Genomic DNA, 19,873 nt, shown 5'->3' on the forward strand with positions numbered 1-19,873 from the left:
TTCATCTCCACCTTTCACAGAAATTACAACCCATAAAGGCTGAGGGCATGGAACAAAATGCATCAATTTGCCATCATGATGCCCTCTGACAGCAGTGCATGTACCATGACCTTTAATCCATGTAGGCCTGTTCTGCACGTTTGAAAGGAAGTCAACTTAGAAGTGTGGTCTGCAAGGACAGATTACATAAGACTTATTGACAAGTCTTTCTATGTGTTACATTATTTTTATAACTTTAGTAACCAAAGACTTCAAATAATTCTGTTGCCAGTACCTGACTGATATTCCTGGCCTGAGGTTTCATGCCAACTACAGTTATGCTTATGGTGTCTGCAGCTCTCAACTACAAAAAAAGGAGGAAGACCATACCATTCCAGCAAAGGAGGGTAAGCAGTTAAAAAACCTGAGCCCTTGTTTGTAATACTGTGACAACACTTGATGACTACAATTTAAAATAGTCAATCGGAACAAGCTTCCTAAATAAAAGGATCTGGACAAAATACTAACTGGGAGTTTCAGTCACTTCCTGGGAAAGTAATATTCATGCAATACATAGAAATTATAATAAAAGTAATGGAGGGTATTTCTTAATTTATGATATAAGAACATACATAAAGAAAACATTTTTGTTTTTAATTAGCATGCTCGCTCTGACCTTTGAGATCTTTTTTATAAAGCTTGAGGAGACCAACATACTCTGGAATGTTGTCCTTGTCCGATGCTAGAGAAGATTTATAGCACATGCAGTTGAACAGGCAGACTAGTTCATGTTTTGTACTTTCACACCTATATTGATAAAAGGCAGACAAAGAAGAACTGACAGCAAACTTAGTTTCCTTTTAAAGAAAAGTAAAACCATGTTTTTATTCTCTGAGTAAAACTGTTGAGAAAGACATCAACACACACAAAAAAGGTAAACATATGTGGCCTGCAATGAATATGAAAAACAATGTTCAGTCTTTCTTCCAAATGTACGTTTATATTATTTCCTGCATTATGTACAGCATTGCACACAGGGAAGCACCTGGACTCTGGAAATTCAGCTTCTCCTTGCTGCTTTTCATCCTAATGTTACATAATGGACCAGCTTTTATACTGTGAGTGCCATTCTTGTCTGTAGTCTCTGCTTTAGAGAGTTCCGTTTTTTCTACAGTAACCTGAACCACAAGATCAGTATCTCATCATAAAACCTTTTGTGTCGAGCTAATTGGCAACGTCAGCATTATATCCTTAACAGATGACATAATCCATCTTATTCTGAACTGAAAATACAGGACTCCTCAATTACCTTCAAATATGTGATTTTAAACATACTGCAGTTATCAAAGGCAAACACACACCCTTTGGGTTGCTGGGAACCAGGACTGTTCTAGTTTGCCTGGTTTAATACAGGATATACACACCTGCAGTAGAGCACAATGACAGGAAAATCAAGTTGATTTTCAGAAAGTGTTCTTTTCTCTGATAAAAAATACCCAGATACAACAAGCTATTTTCACCTATGGTTCCTCCCACTTCCCCCCATGGCTAAAGTATATTTGATTCTGGAAATTATTTGAGTGATCGTTACGACCACCCAAAAAACCCCAGTGTCAGCCAGCAAGGTTGAGCTAATTAAATCTGGCACGCCGTACTCTTTTCAGAAAGCTCTCTCACTGACCAGCTGACCAGCACACTAATCCTTCTCATCCACAGATATGAAAAAAGCACTTTTCAAAACAGGCACTTTCCAAAGCACTTCTCCTATGTATCATGTACAGTGTACAAAACCACACCCCCACAAAAGTGCAGAGGTCAAAGGCAGAAGAGAAATTGTCTTCACTTCTCCTTGCACCTTAACTAAATGTCTCACATACTGGCCTCAAAATCACCCTTCAACCCTACAGTAAAGTTCATCAAGGTCCTAGATGTTAATTAAAAAAAAAAATCATACATGCAAAATTAAAAGTTGAAAAAGAAACTAACACTGTACATTGAATAAATAGAAAAAACACTCACTAAAGCCATTGTAAAGATATTATAAAACAAATATTGAACAAATAAACATGATTAACATTTTAATAGCCATCGTCAAAATGACAATAAATAAAATATATTCAGTAACATTTCATCAATTTGCTTTGTAAATCCATAGTGCAGTAGTCAAATACAATCATTTATCATGTAGTCTTACTTGGCATATCATTAAGCACAACCCAAAATCTAGTAATTAGTTAAAATTAGTTTGGAAGTTTCAGAAAGGAATTTAAGAAACCATCTTCCCTCCAGCACACCACATACATCCTGAGTTTTTTCCCCAATAAAACTAATCCCTTCCCATTTAGGTTTTCTCCCTCTCTTGCCTAGAGACCCATAAGAGGGATATATCACCACTATGTTAAAGGTCCCCCATGACTGTTTTCTTTCTCTCAACTTACACAGCCCCTTTACTTACATGCTAAATACTTAGTTTACTGTGGAAGTTTTTCCCAATGGCGTGAATTGTATTTTAAAGACGTATTCTAGCACTAATACATTTTGTGGGAAAGTAATTGACTTAAGGTAAAATACAGAGACAAGTAGCATATTCAGTCATTATTACTGTTGTTCTGACTTCCAGGTTAATAAAAATCTGGCCATGATTCACGCAGCACAAAGAGGTATATTAGTTCACATCTCAAGAGACTTATCTGAGCCTAACGTAACTTTTTTCAGTTGTGCAACAGAGCTGCAATTTAGTCAGCCCCTTCACACAGCCACAAAAACTAATGCAGGAAGTCCTCCACTTCCTCTCATTCTCATTACACTTCCAGAATTATACTTGCGATAGAAGCAGCAGCATCCCTCATGTAAACATGTATCTTCTTGATTTGCTTGAGGTCGCACAGCGTTCCTTGGGAAATATGCCAGTAAGAGACCCAAAGCACAACACCCTCCATCTCTCCTCTGTGTATGCCTGGGACACACAACACCCACCTCCCAAGGTCGTTATGAATACCATTTATAACTTGCTAAGCTTAAGAAGCTCCGCAGCTCTGCATTGCTGTCAGTTTAGGGCAGCAGCTTAAACACAGCACAGCAGCGAGAGAAGAGTTTCCCCTTCATAGAGGTCTTGGTTCTCCAACAGAATGTGAATCTCACAGTCTGATGAGAAGCACCCTGTACATCAAGTGGCATTCTTACTTGACAGCAGAAAGACGGCTTTAAATAAAAAAACTGAAGCCTAGTTCATCTACAGGTTAGGAAGAGACGAATTAATATTTCAGATCCTTAATATTAGTGGTGGCCTTCCTCTTAAATAAAGTTCAGTCCCAAATCACTTCTTTAAATACTGGAATTTTTCAAATAATTATCTTCTTGGAGACTGCAAAAACTGTTTGTGAAGATGCAGTAGTCCATAGCAGAGGGAAATCATCCTTGAAAATGCTCAGTCATGAACAACACATTTAAATCATGTATTATCTAACAGGCAAATGCATTGCAGATTTAAAAGTTGAGAGTGAAGGTAAGAAGGTTTTTAATGAAAATCAGGGTACTATGTTTTCTGACCACAACTAAACACAAGTGCCAAACTAATTTTAAATAGTTTCTTGTCTTCTCAGACAAGCCATCTCAGCCACTATGGAAAAATTATTAGTGAAAAATGTGTCCATTTGTTATCATGTTACCACAGTAAAGCAACAATAAGAAACTCAAAACCTGAGCAACAAAGTAGATGGAAATCTAAGCTGGAGCCACAGGACCTGAGTGTCACATTTCCTTCCCTCTGACTCAGGTCTGGAGATACCCTAAGCAAAAAAAACTCAGGATGTACCAGGATGCCTCTCTGACAAACCTGCTGCATCACTGCCTTTTTCAGAGGCTCCCTTGAAAACGTAGTGCAAGGAGATTTATCAACCCTGAAAAGTCAAGTACTCAAAATACTGTTTAGAGCTCTCAACTGTAAATGCTGCCAGAACTCATTCTGCTTATTGTAATGCCAGCTGTATCTTAAATTCCTGATAGCGTTTCACAGATAACTTAGAAACAAAATACAACAGTAGCTTTATTGCCAACTCTTGCTCACTTTTTAAAATATATAAACAAGCCAAGCTGAATTGAAATCATTATGTTTCAAAACACCATCCTCACTATCACTTATTTTATGGGCTACAATAGTACAGTTATTTCTTATTATCCAGTTAATCAAAATATAAGCATTTTTTGACAGTGTTGCTTAGGAAAAAGAAGTCATTTTTGCTATTTCAGGGAAAATATTCCATTTATAAAATCTAATTCTTCAGAAACCCACATAAATACATCTGTATGGTACAGAAATGTCAAGCTTGTTTCTTCAAATGGTTTGCTGTTAATTTTTTCATTTAGCTGGAATCTAGAGTTCCAGGATTCGTCACCGCTCTGCACAATGCTGTTCCTGCAAATTAGGCTATTACCCAAGCAAAAAAATCTCTGTTAGACTGAAGAGTGTGAAATGTACACAGAATTAAAAAAAAATATTTTAAACATATTTTTAATGTGATTTGCAAGATTCTTTCTAGCAGATGAAAACTAAGTTATTTTCCTGACTACTGCTCCTTCTTCAGGCCTAGGGCAGTGCTGCTACAACAGTAAATGTAGGTTATCAGCCATCCCTTAGGTGCTGTGCTAATAATCTCTGTAGAACCAACACCCACAAAGTTCCTCCAAAATCAACAAGTGAGAGCAAAGCTCATGTAGATAACTATTGTCCATACTGACCACCTGAAAACAAACTGCAACCAATGTAGTCCAATCTTGCACTGGGGAGGGAAGACACACTGAAATTCAACTACAGTCTGGAGCTACCAGTAGCAACACTTCCCTAACATTCAAGGTGTGCTGCATCTTCTGGTACCACAGCCTCTGTTGATACAAAAGTCATCCTGAAGAAAAAAATAAACAAAAAATTACATTTGTCCCTCAGCCTATCTAGATATTTATCATATTTACCAATGTTTCAGTCTTCTTACCAGCTTAATAAGATGCAGACTAAATATCTCAAGGATACAACCATATGTGAGTTTTTAAAAATTAATTTTATCAGCAGATTTCTGTGAGTTATCTGAAAGTTACCATTTTAAAACTGGGAAGTGAAAGACAAAGGAGCTGGAGAGATGTATCTGAAGTCACCTGGTATGCTAATGGCCAAAGTAAAAATAAAAATCCAGCTCTGTTAGAGTCCTAAACAAGCCCTCTGTAATGATATCAAGAAAACTTGAAATCCACGTAGTCACTTCAAGAGCAGCCTAATTTCTAAGAAAAGTATTTCATTCCATGTTCACCAGCATTTCTTAGTAAAGTCTCCTAGCAAATATTTATAACAATACGGACACAGTAGAATTCTCTCCCTTACCCAATCTGGAAATACAAGGGGACTTAATTGCAAGGAGCAAATTTAGAGATATTTTATCGTCCTCATCAGAAATGGTTCTTCGAGAACTCAGTGAAGGTGGAGAACTACATGACTTTTCACCTTCATGTCTCTGTGATAGGTTATGGAACAAGTTCATCATAACCAAATGCAGACTGTATTTTCTGCCACCTATGCGATGCCTGCTTTACACCTGATTCAGGCTCTATAAACATGAATTCAACAACTTCCAGGAACACCAGGTGTTTGTTGTTTTTTTGTTTGTTTGGGTTTTTTTGTTATGCTGAACAAAGTAGTTATATACCATCCAATATTCTATAAAATACTTTATTACTTTATCTTAGTCAGTATTTCCCCAACAACAGATTGCTGGGGTTCTGGTCTGCATCGTTTCCTACTCTGCAAATCCCCAGTCGCTTGCAGTCAGAGAGTGCTCTGGCACCAACAGTGTTCTCCATTTCTCTTTCATAGTACTGGCCCTGGTGCATTACAATACCTAAAGGCAACCAAGGAGTCACTGGGGATGGGGGGGCTGGAAGAGCATACATTAGCAGCAGTGAAAAGCACGGAATCCTTCTCTTTTAGCAATACTACTCTACATCTCACCTTCTCATTTCTTGATCTGAGGATTTAGCAGCTTCAGAAATTACTGTGGAGACTGCATATGTTTTGAATATGAACTATTTCCTTTTTTTTTCTATTCTCAGTTATTTAAGAACAGGGTTTAAAGAGGCAACCTGCACTTTCATATTTGAGGTTTGTTACTTCTCATTTTACACTTATAAGAAAGCCCTGATGGAAATGCTGTTGTGAAATACTCCCTCTTTCATTTATTCACATGAACAAGTTATTTCAAGAACGTAGACCATCAGTTTGCAAAAAAAAAGAACTAGTAAACTTGATTATGCAAGATATTTTTTAAAACCGGGGCATATTTTGGATCAGCCTAAGTTGTCTCAAATACATGTGGTAGTTGTGCACAAACACCTCCCAGTCCTTAACTAAATGGGATATCATGTGCCCTCATACATGTGCTCTTCTTTTGTAGTAACTGCAGCAGTGCATGTTGGTACATTTGTGTTTATGGATAGTACATTGCTCTATTTATTTTACCCCTAAAAGGAAAGTTCAGAGATTTTCCAGTGCTGAGAAATACATTGCTAAATTGACACACAAAAAGCTGAAAAACCTCTATTCCTTGAGGATAACCCTTAAGTAATCAGACAGCACCCCTGGCACTGGTCTTCTATGGCCTGCTGGATGAAGCTTGCACAAGTGGCAGCAGCAGCTTCACCTGCTCAGTGGGTGCCACCCCCACTTGGAGCTGTCTGCTACTGTGTCCACAACCATCCCGTCCTGCCCAAAAGAGGGAGCTCAGAGAATATCTCCTCCTGGAAGGCCTTGGTAGAGTAGGTGCACAGATGTTCCTCCAAGTAACTCAGGCAAGGAAAACTGTTTCATCATCGAGAAGAACTGCTAAACTAAACAGAACCTAAAATTAATTAGTTAACAGAATCCACAGCATCACAATTATAAATCCTGGTGAAGAACTCTGGCTAACGAAGAAATAGCAATTCACAACGCAACGTACAGTGTACTCTCAAGTTTCTCTCTTGAGCTTGACTCAGCAAGCCAAGGGATGCCGAGAACAGTGGGAAAAGCTACATGTTACAACAGGGATTGCTGTCCTTTTGGAGTGGCTAATGTAATCCTTTATCTCTAATTGTAGTTAGCAGGAAGGCGATATTCGAATAAGCGGCTCCAGGCAGTACATTTCTTTTATAATTATCATCCAGCATTGATTTGTTTTTGGTAATTGTTTTTGGACATTTTAGAACAACAGACATTATGAAATATACACAGATTAAAAAAAAAATGAAAGACAGTTTTTCATCAGACAGCCAAGTACATGTTTATCTGGTACTGCAAGTAATTTGTCCTCTTGTTTGTATTTGAAAGCAATGTTAAACTGAGGGAAAAACATTTCATAGTAAATTAGAGGCCTAGCATAGTCATAGTCAACATTAGCATGGAACGTGTACCATTAAACCATGTTCGTGGAAAAGTGAAGCAAACTCATCTGTACAACCACCTTGTAAAGGTTTGTAAAACGCTATAAGCAGGAATTTAAGAGCTGTAGGTTGAAGTATAAACCCTGAAAAAGCAATACACCAAATCTTACATGCACTGCTGGTTTGGGAGCTCTTTGCTGCATTTTCATCTTCAGCGTGAAAATAATGCAGAGGTAACTGGCATGCACTCACCTGCACATAAAAATGCTCCGGTGCAACACAAACTTTTTGAAAAAGTCCATCTTGCAATACTCAAACTTGGCTCAAACTCTGGTAGGCCAACAAAAGACACTCATCCAACAGCTGCTGGCTGTTCTCATCACAAGGAAATACCTCCAGTTTGCAGTTGTGTTCTTTCACAGCTGCATAATCCCCATGAATTCATACAGCAGGCCAGTGCAAACTTGCAAGCCCAAGAATATTGGAGTTTCACCCTTCCCTCTGCACTCCCGTGGTGGGGACATGCAGATGGCAGGTACCTGCACACGGGGTGCTTCCGGGTTTCACAAGGCTGTCGATGGCTGTGAGGTGGCACTGGCCTTCAACTGCCATTGGCCTCAAGGAGACAATCTGATCTCTGCTTTGTTATTCTAATATATGGATTTGCATAGCATTCTTGAAATATTTTGTGTAAACAGACCACTTGGACTTAAGTTTTCTAAACAGCACTGTCCTCCCCATCATTAAATGCTTAGTGGAAACCATACTCCAGCTTTTTTACTTCTATCAGTTGTGACGAACGATTTCTTACCAAACATCAGGAAGCACTGAACCACCCAGCCTGTGCTCCACAGTGCAAAGACTTCACTGTAGAATTAGGTGAAATAGTTTTCCATGTTCTAAAATTATTTCATCCCACAAACATTAGCTATTCCTTCTCCACATTCTAAAACAATACGTGACACTAATCACAGATTTTGCCTACTAAACAGCTACAAAGCTTCGTTATCACATCCTTCAATTAAGAATAGGGTGTTCTACTTCCCTAATGGTGTCAGATTTTGCCTGATAAATAACTACAAAGCATCATTATTGCATCCTTTAGTTAAGGTTATAGTCTTTTGCTTCCTTAATGGTGACTGACCAAACAATAGGTAAGCTACAGGAAAAGAGCACCATTCCTCTCTCATGCTACCTGCAGATGTGATTAGTGGTAAGCTGTTATGGTAGCCAGTGCTACAGACAAACTGCAAGATAAGCTCAGATGAGTACCTGGTCTTGCAAGAACCAGCACATTTCTTTTGCAGTCAGTCTTAATATATAAAATACTCAGAACCCAGTTCAGAGTTTGAGAGCACAAGTTTCTGCAAGAGTACTATAAGGTGTATTTGCTTTTGTTTTATCAGGAGTCAGTATTGATCATCACAACTATATATATATATATATACATATATATATATACACAACCAGCAGTCTCAAATGCTCCTGAACAACAGTAGTAGTATTTGCAACACGGGAAGCATTATGTCACCATTTTTGAAAGCAGAAGGCCAATATTTTGCTGAGAACCAGAAGCGGGGAATACAGAAAAATTACTCTCTTCAGGTGATGACTGTGCTCTGTTCAGATGGAGATACTGGGACTTTCTTAGTGGCAAGGTACCCCAAAAAGAAAAGGTATTATCCTTAAGATGAAGATCCTAGTAATGTTTATATGATGGAAGAATTCAGCTTCTCCTGAGTGAAGCCTTGTGTAATTTTTGGAAGCACAGAAAAACAGTTCTAATTGACGATGTACTATTTTTTAAAGTTTGCTTCAGTTCCAATTAAATCACAAGTGGCAAGGCTGAAAGCATGGTATTTTCTGCTCTGCTGGGGTGGCTGGGGTCCAGGCCATCTGCGTGGAATGCACGGCAGGACATTCCACCCTTCCGCCAGCATAGCCAGCGGTGCCAGCCGCTCCTGCAACCCGCAGAGGGGACAGGGAGGGATCTTCTTTTGTTTTCCTTATTTGTTTATTTGCTTTACTCTGGCAGCAGGCAAAGGGCTCGTCTCTTGCCAAGTTCATTACTATTGTAAAATGTTCCCAATTACACTGACTAAAGCGCTACAGTGAGGAGGGGAAAAAAAATTTTCGAGTTTACAATGAAACTACAGGACTTTATAAGCCTTGATTTTAGAAAACAGGTGAGAGCTGGATGTAGCATCTCTCTCCTAAGTACTCAATCCATACACATCACTTGTTCAAAATATTTCTTTCAAATTTTTCAATGAAGATTTTTGTTAAAGAATCACCCAAGTGCTATCAGCCTCTTCATTTAGTGATCTTCTACTTCCAAAACTTCTAAGTTTCGTGTTTAGATCTGGGACTATTCAGCCATATGTACCATATTCCTTACTGTTTTCTAAAATTACAATCAGTTTGTTATTATCAACATGAAAAGGCATGTTTGTATCTTTCTGGCCACATTAACTCTCTTCCTCATCTCACAGAGTTCTTGCCCCCCACTCACTGAGTGCAGACACAAATTGTTGGTGCAGCATCTCTCAGTCTCCTAAAGATGACAAACTAACCAAGCAGCAATATTCTGGTAGTGGCAGAACTGATTCAGGAAAATCCCATCCTCCTTTTCCTCAGTGGTACCACAGCCTAAATCAGCCTTTTCATATGACTCTGCTCTGAGGGAGTGAAAAATGCTACTTAAAAGCTTACAATACAAGATTAAGACCTCCAGTTGTATAACTCTGGACACCAAGTTGACTGTCACAGCCATACTCTCACATGCACTCACATACACAGAACAACTTCTTACTCATGTACAGCACAGCTGTTCTATGTCTCCTCTGCAATTCAAATGTTGCGTGTTTTCCTTTGAAGAGATTTTATTTACTGACTTGTCTCTTATGTCTAATTTACAATTCCAAAATATATCTATCATTCTCCCACTTCTCAAATCAGTTAGTACTATATCTGCTGGTCCTAAGCTGCAAAAGACAAGGGACCTTCTTCTCCGAGAAAGAAGAATCCATTCCGGTGTAATACCCAGAAGTTCTCTAAGCACAGCAAGAGATGGTACAGAACTACACTCTGACATGCAGGAGCAAGGCTGTCCCGCCCAAGATAAGGATAATCAATCAGAATATAGTACTTGTTTGAAAGGCATTATTCTCAAGTCCCTTCTGTTCAGTTGGAGAGCTAAGTAAGCATTTGCTTCATATATTAAAAATAGGTAGAAGACCTGAGCATAGCAATAACTTTATTACAGACTACAAGAATGCTGAAGATGCTACAAAACCCCTCTCAGTTCCTCCAAATTACATGAAGTTCCAACAGCCAAGAATTAATCACAAAAATCTTCCACTGCTCTTTCACTACGAAAAAATCACAGTTACACTTTAATACAAAAGGAAGCAGTAAGTTCAGCAAATGCTTGCTGTCAATGCTGAATCAATATAAGCTTAGGAAAAAGAATGAGAGGAGAAGTAGGAGAGTAGGAATAGCATTAAAAGCAAACACTCATCCACCATTTCCTGAAGTTAAACAAAAGGTACCAAAACTAACTGAGCTGCTGCAGGCCCCCTGCCCAGCTCGTACCTGCCACGCAGCTCCTGCCCACAAAACACCACAAGGCTGGACGAGAACATTTTGAAGACCAAACGTTACCCTTCCATGAGATGTTCCCGCATTTCTCAGTGGGAAAGGAACAAGAAAATGGAATGCTGTCTAAATCTGTTTACCTAAAATAAGCCACCCCTGCTTCGACACTCCCTCCCTACCCTGAGGGATTTAAGAAGCATGCACTGCCATGATCTGACAAGATCCAATAAACCGGACAGCCTCCCTCTCGCCTGCACAAGGACACAGCTGCTCTGATGCCTCATCTAGGCCTTGTGTGTCCAACAGCTCAGCCAGATCTTTATTTCAGTAGGAAGTATTACACACTCCTCTAATCAAGGCTGCAATTAGACCCACATGCAGATAACCAAATCCTGAAGGCTTCTTCTGACACAAAAAGATTAGTAGAGCTTGTGTTTTTTCACTGTCCCTTTCCAGCTCCTATCTCTCTTACAGTAGCTCTGCTAAAACTTGGTACACTTCCCAAGCAAAACTGTCACCAGCTAATCTCTAAAAGCCACCAGCACACTCCCCCCTCCCTCCAAATGGATCCATCCACAGAACAAAACCAGCTGCTCCTGATAAACCTACATGGCTGCATTTCACAATACTCTGGAGACCTCTAAAGCACTGTGCCTGAGCACAGCATGCTTGGTCCTGTAACAAGTGTATTAACACATGGCCCCTTGCATCCTGGAAGCACAAATATTACTGTGGAAAAGTGCACAAAATCAGAAATTTTAAGCGTGAACTGAGTCACAAGGAATGTACTCTGAACAGCTAGGTAACTTTAGGGTGAACAAAATTAGTCATCTTCAGTGAGTCACACAAAACAAAGTACAATTTGCAAAGATATCAAATTAAGAACATTCTGTTGTAATTGATTTTAGTCAAGAACTTCATGTCATTTCATATTAAAGACATATTTTTTGATTTGTAAGTACACGTGAGATTTTTACATAACAAAACATCTGGCTGGGAGCATGTGGCAATAGACAGAATGTGATGCATATCCCACTTCCTAACTTCCCTTTGGTCCCCTGGCCAGCACAAGTTGGCCATCTGTGGCACTAAGAGAGGGAGGACATTTATCATTATTCTTCTATAATCACCTATTCAATAAACAGGATTTCAGACCTAACAGCTGCATCCAGCAATGGGCAATGTGTTTTATCTAAGTCAGTCCTTTACCAAAAGATTACATGTGACCATCCACAGAAAGAATCCATTTCTGTCCCCAGGATACATGGCATCCCAATTATGGAGTATTATGTCAGCAGAAAAAATGAGCAAAAGAGACACATATCTTAAATTTGAGCTTTTAACTGGCTATTACCATAGAGGGTGACAGAACACAAAAGAAATGATACAGAATGAGTCCAATTTGCTTTCACTTGCTGAAGCAAAGCAACTTGCATATAAAAGACAGACAGTCTAATTTTAGCAGAAAATAAGCTGATGTACAAACTATTCTTCAAATAATGATAATCACATTAGAAAGGGTAAACCTCAGGTAAAGACTACAACGGAAAGCGTGCTAAAGCATCTGTTGAAGCATATCAACCAAATTAGCATAACCTCCCATAAAATCAAACAGTCTTTACAAACCACCACCACAAACCCTCATGAGATCTGCAGCAGTTAAACAGCATACCCAGCAAGCCTACATGCAGCTTGTTTCTGCAGTTGCCCTGGCTCCTCTATTCCTCTGCTTACCAAGGCAGCTTGACTTTGCCATCCTAACTTTGATATCAGATTTGAAGTTACTTTTCCCCCACCAAACAGAAGCATATTCTGTCATAGTGACATTTCTGGATTCACACTTGTAGCAAATGAGAACAACAACTTCATAGATATTTGAACAATTATTTATTTTTCAGAGGACATATCACTTAAATGAAAGTGGATTATTTTAGCCTGTTTTATAGGAAAAAAGTTTCATCTTGTCTAGTACATAACTAGTTTCCAAACTAGTACATAACCAGTTCCACAAATACATCAAGCCAGCAAACTGTCACTACCACCACTGGAGTTGATCACGGTTCCCTCTCCATCACTCTGGTCTCTCAATCTTCCCTCTGTGCCTCTCCCTGTGCAGAGGTACTTGTGCAGCAGTACAGTGAATTGGATAAGGAATTGATCCCAGCTGAACCTAAATGCTGTTTTCTTTCCATTAGCTTTAGCCTGCATCACTAGCGGGATCCAATTCCTAAGCACTCAAGCACTTGAGTTGGCAAAGAGAAGGGAATAAACAGCTCAAGCAGTGAGAAGAGGGCACTTCTCACAGCAGTCCCATTGGCCCAAAATGGCATAAAATACATAGTCTTTGTGTGATAAGTTTTTTGTTACAGGATACTGTAGTGCTTTTATAAAGACCTGTTCCTCCTTGTAAAAGTATATTTAAAGTTTTTTACATGGGAAATCCTCAAGGTTGCCTTTACACATTCTTCAGTCATTGCTTCAATTTCAGTTGTTTCAGGTTTTTTCTCTCTTCTGGAGGGAAAGTAAAGTATATGTATTAGGAAATAATGCAACGTGTAGTGAGCAGAACAGGGTACCAAATGAGATACTTATGCCAAGTCTAAAAAAAATTAGGAAGTTCTACAGCTCTTCTCATCTCTTTTCTCACCTTTTACAGAAGAGACGGTTTTCAAAACAGGAAGAATCACAGCAGAAGTGACTGGGCACAACTCCTGGTGTAGCCAGAGCTCGTGGGCTGAGGCTCTTCCAGCCCGTGGCTGTGGCTATTACAGACCTAGTGGTACCAACATTTACGCTGGATGGCACATTATTGCAACTGACAAAACAAATGTATGCTTGTTTGGTCCGAAGGGGAAAATTCTCCTCCTCCTCAAAGTGATCCACCCCATTTCCTGCTTCTCAATGCTATAAAAGCAATTTAATGGTTTTACATTTTCAACTCCACATTTGAGAATTCCACATTTACCTCCTCCAGTCTCAGTCATGAGGAGCAGCAACACATTTGTTAGACTGCTCTTTTTCTGCCCAGCTGCATGGATACTAGGAGAGGGAAAAGCCGTGTACACAAGACATATTTTTATTGATGTTGATTTTATGCCATAATTTTATACTTTTCATACTTCAGTGTGCTAATGTTTTGTTCAAAATAAATCTCAGTGATACAAAATGAGCTAAACCTAGCATTTAGCTTTCCAAGTAGTACTTGCACATTCTGCATTTTGATACATATGCTAATACCTACTAATTAGAATCATAACAAAGACTTTAAAGACAGGAATTAGGGAGAGGAATTTTCCAAACCAACATTTATTCGTTATATGACAAAACAAACATTAGAACCATTTCTTCTGTATAATGATGCAAAATATTCTCACAATAGGAGAATTGGGGAAGAATTCTAATACGACAATCAATTAATAAAATGAAACAAAAACCTACATGCTATAAATTTGCCATTTCATTATGTTCAGCCTCAAACACCGCTAAAATAAAAAATTACTATGCATATTTTTGCATACCTCAAAAAACCAGGAGGTATCATGGTTTCTGTGTGGTATGCAATTTCTAGGTGTTAGAAATTAGTTACAAACACCATGTATGTGTTTGTTGGATGTTGTATGTGTTATGGATGTAATGATGAAACCCACTGCAGTATTATGGTTAAATTCTCTGTACCTGTAGCAAAAATTATTCTTATTGTTTTACAGCACTTAAAGGACGAGGAAAGCTTCTGTGCTCATACGGTCTTTTACATAGATGAAGGCATATTTTACTTTTTATCAACACCGTAACTACATTAGCTGAAGAGGTTGTTTCCCAGAAGCCTACAAAAGAAGACAAAGCAGTATGATTTCACTGAATGGGAAGATCCTAATCAGTACCTTGTATTAGCAATTTAATACCAAAGACCACTGATAGAGAGCTAGAGGTTAAAATCCATCATCTTCCTAGTAAAACTCCTTTGATCCATTCTAAAAGCTCCTGCTTTGGTAATAAAAGTAGAATTCCATCTACCATTCTGCTTTTATATTAAACCCATAAGCAAAATCATATGAATGTATTTCCAGTGAGCATACCCTCAAAAGTATTTCAGCATGACAGGGAAAAGCTGTTACACTATTAGAATTGCAAATTATGTCACCTTTCAGCAAGTGACCAGCAACAGGCCACTCAGAAGTGCTTGGCAATAGAAGGCGGCTTGTTTTCACAATAGTTAACGCTTACTTTACGGCTAATCCACCTCAACTTTGTAGGCTTGCTTACCTCAGCAATCTGCACATTTGAAATAAATAAAGCAGTAGGAAGGGAGAAGTTTATAGTCCTGTCTCAGGCTGCTGCTTTCGGTATTTGTGCAAGTTCATCGGTGGCTACACTATTCCATAATGACAGCGTGAACATTCAAACTGCTACCAGATTACCTTTTTCTTAATATGTACCCTAAGAAAAAACAAACAAACAAAAAACCACCACCAACAACAAAAATAACCAAACCCTGAACCACAATTTACACTACTTAGATATCTGCAGTATATAAAATACTATGCAGAAAACTACAAGTCCATCCATTACTTAAAACAACCTTGCCAGCTGAACATCCTTGTTTAAACTCTTATACCATTTGTGCACTTCTACCCTTAGCAGTCACCATCTTGGTCAGACACACAGGAGATCCTTGGAATCACATTCTCCGCAGGAGCACAACACTAAAGGAAATAACACAATTCGAAAACAGGATGCGCACAAGAGGTTTTTCTGCGTGCACATTCCCAACCTACATCTGCAAAGAATATTTGGGCAAGGGGAGAACAGATTCAAGCCCAGAGCTTTATATAACCAGTAAACAAATAAACAGCAATAAGAGGACAGAGCAACAAGATTATGCTCCGAATACTCTTGTCGAACCGGAAGGCAAAGCCAAGAAGCCCTGCAGGAAACACAGGCTAGAAGCAAACTGTCTTATTTCCTATTGCTTCTACGTTTAAAAACATCCCCAGTATGCATAAATCAAGATGTCATTGGCAGTGAAAACAGAAGCCCAGCTTAACTCCATAGCTACAAGGCTCTGTTAATCCCTCTCTAACATTCTCACTAAGGTCCCCAGCTTTCTTTTGTTCTCATAATATCAAGCAATGACAAAGAAGCTATGACAATGACACAGAAGAAATTCGTATTCACTTGTCAGATACTGGTGAAAATATCTCCCTCAAAGGCACAGTATTGAGAATTAAAGCAAGTAAAGGCTACTGTGTCATACAGACAATCATTTCCATTTTTGAACATGGATTTATTGACAGCAGCATCCAAAACACTGAGAATAGTCACACCTGCAGTCTAACATGGATCAACATAAAGTATCAATGTCGTTACTTGTTGGGGGTTTTTTAAGACAATCAGTCTTCAGAAACATTCATAGTTCATGCATATGGCAGCTCTGTTTATTATTATTGCAAGGTGTAGCAAGAGGAATGCTGTCTTCTGTAAACATGCTGGAGGGAGAAACTGGAGCAACAGAAAGAAGTGGTTCTGCCCTACAAAAAGGGAACCTCCTGCTTTTACACAGCCATGTTAAAAATCCAGATAGCTTTTCTTTGGACAGGCTGTAACATACTGAAGTCTGTCAGGGTGGTTACAAACATGTTGCTGCCACAGTGCATCTGAGGGAGTAGGCACTGCATGTTTAACTTTCCTTTGTTTCCCTTCCACTCCCAGATGTGAACTATTTTCAAAATTATCTAAAGTATTTATCAGCAACTTCTTCACCGACTTGTTTTGGTAAAAGCTATATCTTCTAGAGGAAAAAGGGCAAAGGAGACAGTACTGATAAAATCTGCCCACTTTTTCATAATAAAGGCTCACAAGAGCTGCTATAGCCTCATTTGCTCCCTTGGCATGGGATGAGGTCATCCTTTAGATGATACAGGACTTAATCTTCTCTAACATATTTTGGAGAATGCAATACCTGAATGAGTCAAGTTCTACTGTATCTTAAAGGAAATGGAATCTCACCAGGAAGCACTGAGTTACAAGACTCAAATGTTGGACACTGTCACACGTACTTTATTTATCTTTTGAACTGAGTTAGCTAAACCAATGCTAATTCTCATGAAATATTCATGGACAATAACCTGTACACAATATTTTTGTAACAGTTTGATTTAAAACCTACTAAAGGAAGCCAGAGAAGAGCAGTGGGTTTTCAAAAGCCTAAAGTGTAAACAGTTCCAAGGAATATAAAAGGGTCATTTCCAGTCACTACACAAACCTGATTTATTCTCAGCATGATACCAACAAATCAGAGGTAGTATTCAACTGATCAGCTGTTTTTACTGGCTTGGTTAAATATTACTCCTTGCAGTACCCATCAGAATCATATCTTCTTCTTCTACATACTTAGCATTTGCATGTCTCCTGATCAAGACTTTTCTCCTCTATTTATACTACATAAATAAATCTAGGATTATTAAGCCAGTGTCTACTAACCATAGAACTTTAGAAATGCAAAATGTATTTAGAACACATACTGAGATCTCTCTTGTGCACACACAAACACCAAAAAAGCCCACCAACAACGAAAGTACTCACCTAAGGAGAAAAAGAAATTATTCTATCACAAATCCTCACCCCAAGCATTCTGTCAGAAGAAATTTCAATTCAGCATTTACATAATTTTAAATGGCAACTACATTTAGGGAAAGCACCTTCAATTCATGATCTTTTTGTTTCCTATTTCCAGACACTACAGTAATTCCTACTGAATTACTGACTATAATTAGCAAACTGTGACTTAACATTATTATATTGCACTATTTTGTTTTAGTCACAACAAAACTATCAGACTGAAAACAACTCTTCAGATTGTGACAAAAGTTTACATAAACTTAAAAAACTTAAGCTCAGAATAGCTAAGAGGAATAAGCAAGTGTCAAGCATTTAAACTGTTCAGGAAGCACTACAGATTCAAGAAGACCAAGGCCAATGTACAATGTGGCATCTCTGAAAACACATCCCCAATTCAAGCAGACGTTTTCAAGAAAAACCTATCATAAAAAAAAAAAATGCAAGTATAGATTAGAGAAACAACAGGAGATCAATAATACAACTCATATATAGAGCCAAGTGGTCTTGTTTCCAAATTTACATTCTATTCTTAATGATGTTAAAACAGACTCCCCCTTAATTCCTACCTTTTTCTATGGAAGAAAGAAAAAAGGTGGTGTATTTTCACCTCTAGAAAACTGGAAATAAAAGAAAGAGCACCACTATGATTCAGTATCAATATCCTGGGATACTTTAAAGTCCACAGAATTTCAAATCTTCTCTCCAGCAACCAATTCCATCTTTTCCCCTCATTATCATTGCATTATCAAGATCATTAAAAGTTACTGGAAGGATTAACATATATCTAATGACAGTCACAGTCCCAAAGGTGACATTTCAACAATAGGGAACAGTAAATACCAGAAAGAGAGTGACTTCTGTCATCCTTCAGAACCACATACCACCATTCAGGGCCTCTAAACAAATGGAAAAATGAAACATGCTAAGAAGACAGCTGATTTCGTGAATAATAAATCTGAAAAAAATCACCTTCCTCAAAAAAGTATTAATTTAAAACAATGAAAAAAGATATATCAATTTCTTAATATTTCTGTAAGACACGTCTTGGAGGCAAAAATGCACAAATAGCTCAAATGGACAAAAAATTATGAGGAAAAGCACTCCATTAGCTTCCATTCCTAAAGTTTTCCAAACTCAGAACTGAATCACCAGCTAATACATTCAGTACTTTCGCAAGAAGAAACAGATATCGGAAATGAGTGCTACAAGAGGTATTTTAGGAGGGAGTTATATTTTTGTCCAACTGTAACAATCAGATTTTTGTGAAGTCTTTCAACTTCCTGTACATTGAAAGGGGAGGTATTTGCAAACAAAAGATTAAGCTTTACTGTGCTGTTAAGCAAATACCTTCTGGATATCTACCTCTGCATCACAGGACTATCATAATGCGAAACAAAAGCCTAACAAGACCAATATTCCATTTCTGATAATGGCCAACACTGAAATGATTCAGAAGACTCCATAAATCTCTGAAAATGCAACTAACTGCCCAACACCATATCCCAAGAGGAATTCCTTCCCGACTCTGACTGTTCAGCTTTGATGAATGAACTGAAAACCAATATTATCCTAGCTGGTACCCTTGCGAATGTGGTTAATCTTTACAGAACCATATTACTGACCTTAGTGAATCATGCAATTTAAATCCTCAGCTCAACTATGGGCTGTATACAAAAATTCTTCCCATTTATTAGTATTCCAACCTTCGATTGTTATGCAATACACCAAAACTGTGCTTTATCGTCAAATATGCTGGCAAGTCAAGTGTCTTTCAACCCACTTTGGCCTTATACTCCCCTCATTTTTGAACTTGATGTTATTTTTCCATATGATGAAGCAGAAAAAGTATTTATTGAAACCTAGTTAATCTGAAGTTTTTCTGGATTTGATTTTGTAACAAAAGCACATTGGAGAATTCATTCTTTCAAGGTCTGAGACAGGGCCTGCTGTGATACTCATATTGTCATTTTACCACTAAACTCAAAAAAAATGGTGCAAGAAAAGCAAATCCAAAATGAGATTTAAAAGTAGTTACTAGCTCACTGTCACTCTAAAATAATATTTGTTTTTGGAACCATGAGTTAATGAGTAGCCCATGGCTATATGATAATCATTGTCTCCTTAGGAGATTAGACTCCTTTTTGGACAGGTTTATCTCACAGTATTTTTACTTCATGTCCTGTGCACTCCACCCACATCACTAGTCTCCAGGGATCTTAGGGAAACAAGCAATGGGGAGAGTTCATGTAAGCAAGAACATTATTACTTTCACTGGGAA

At 38.3% G+C, this 19,873-nt stretch overlaps 1 protein-coding gene across 2 annotated transcripts in view; it reads right to left on the reverse strand.

The window, feature by feature from the left end:
• The window catches only part of MOB2 (MOB kinase activator 2), a 113,825-nt gene that overhangs the window by 82,430 nt on the left and 11,522 nt on the right, over positions 1-19,873 (reverse strand). The window contains exon 1 of one of the 2 annotated variants that reach the window (XM_027724149.2): positions 7,633-7,893. The exons of the other annotated variant lie outside the window; for it this stretch is intronic. Coding sequence (XP_027579950.1) covers positions 7,633-7,682 — 50 coding nt within the window. The 5' untranslated portion in view covers positions 7,683-7,893. Of the gene's footprint in view, positions 1-7,632; positions 7,894-19,873 lie in introns of those variants that run through there. 2 annotated transcript variants of the gene reach the window in all.

The sequence above is a fragment of the Pipra filicauda genome, unplaced genomic scaffold (genome assembly GCF_003945595.2).
Source record: "Pipra filicauda isolate LSUMZ 115617 unplaced genomic scaffold, ASM394559v2 scaffold222_size1277272_pilon, whole genome shotgun sequence".
NCBI lineage: Eukaryota > Metazoa > Chordata > Aves > Passeriformes > Pipridae > Pipra > Pipra filicauda.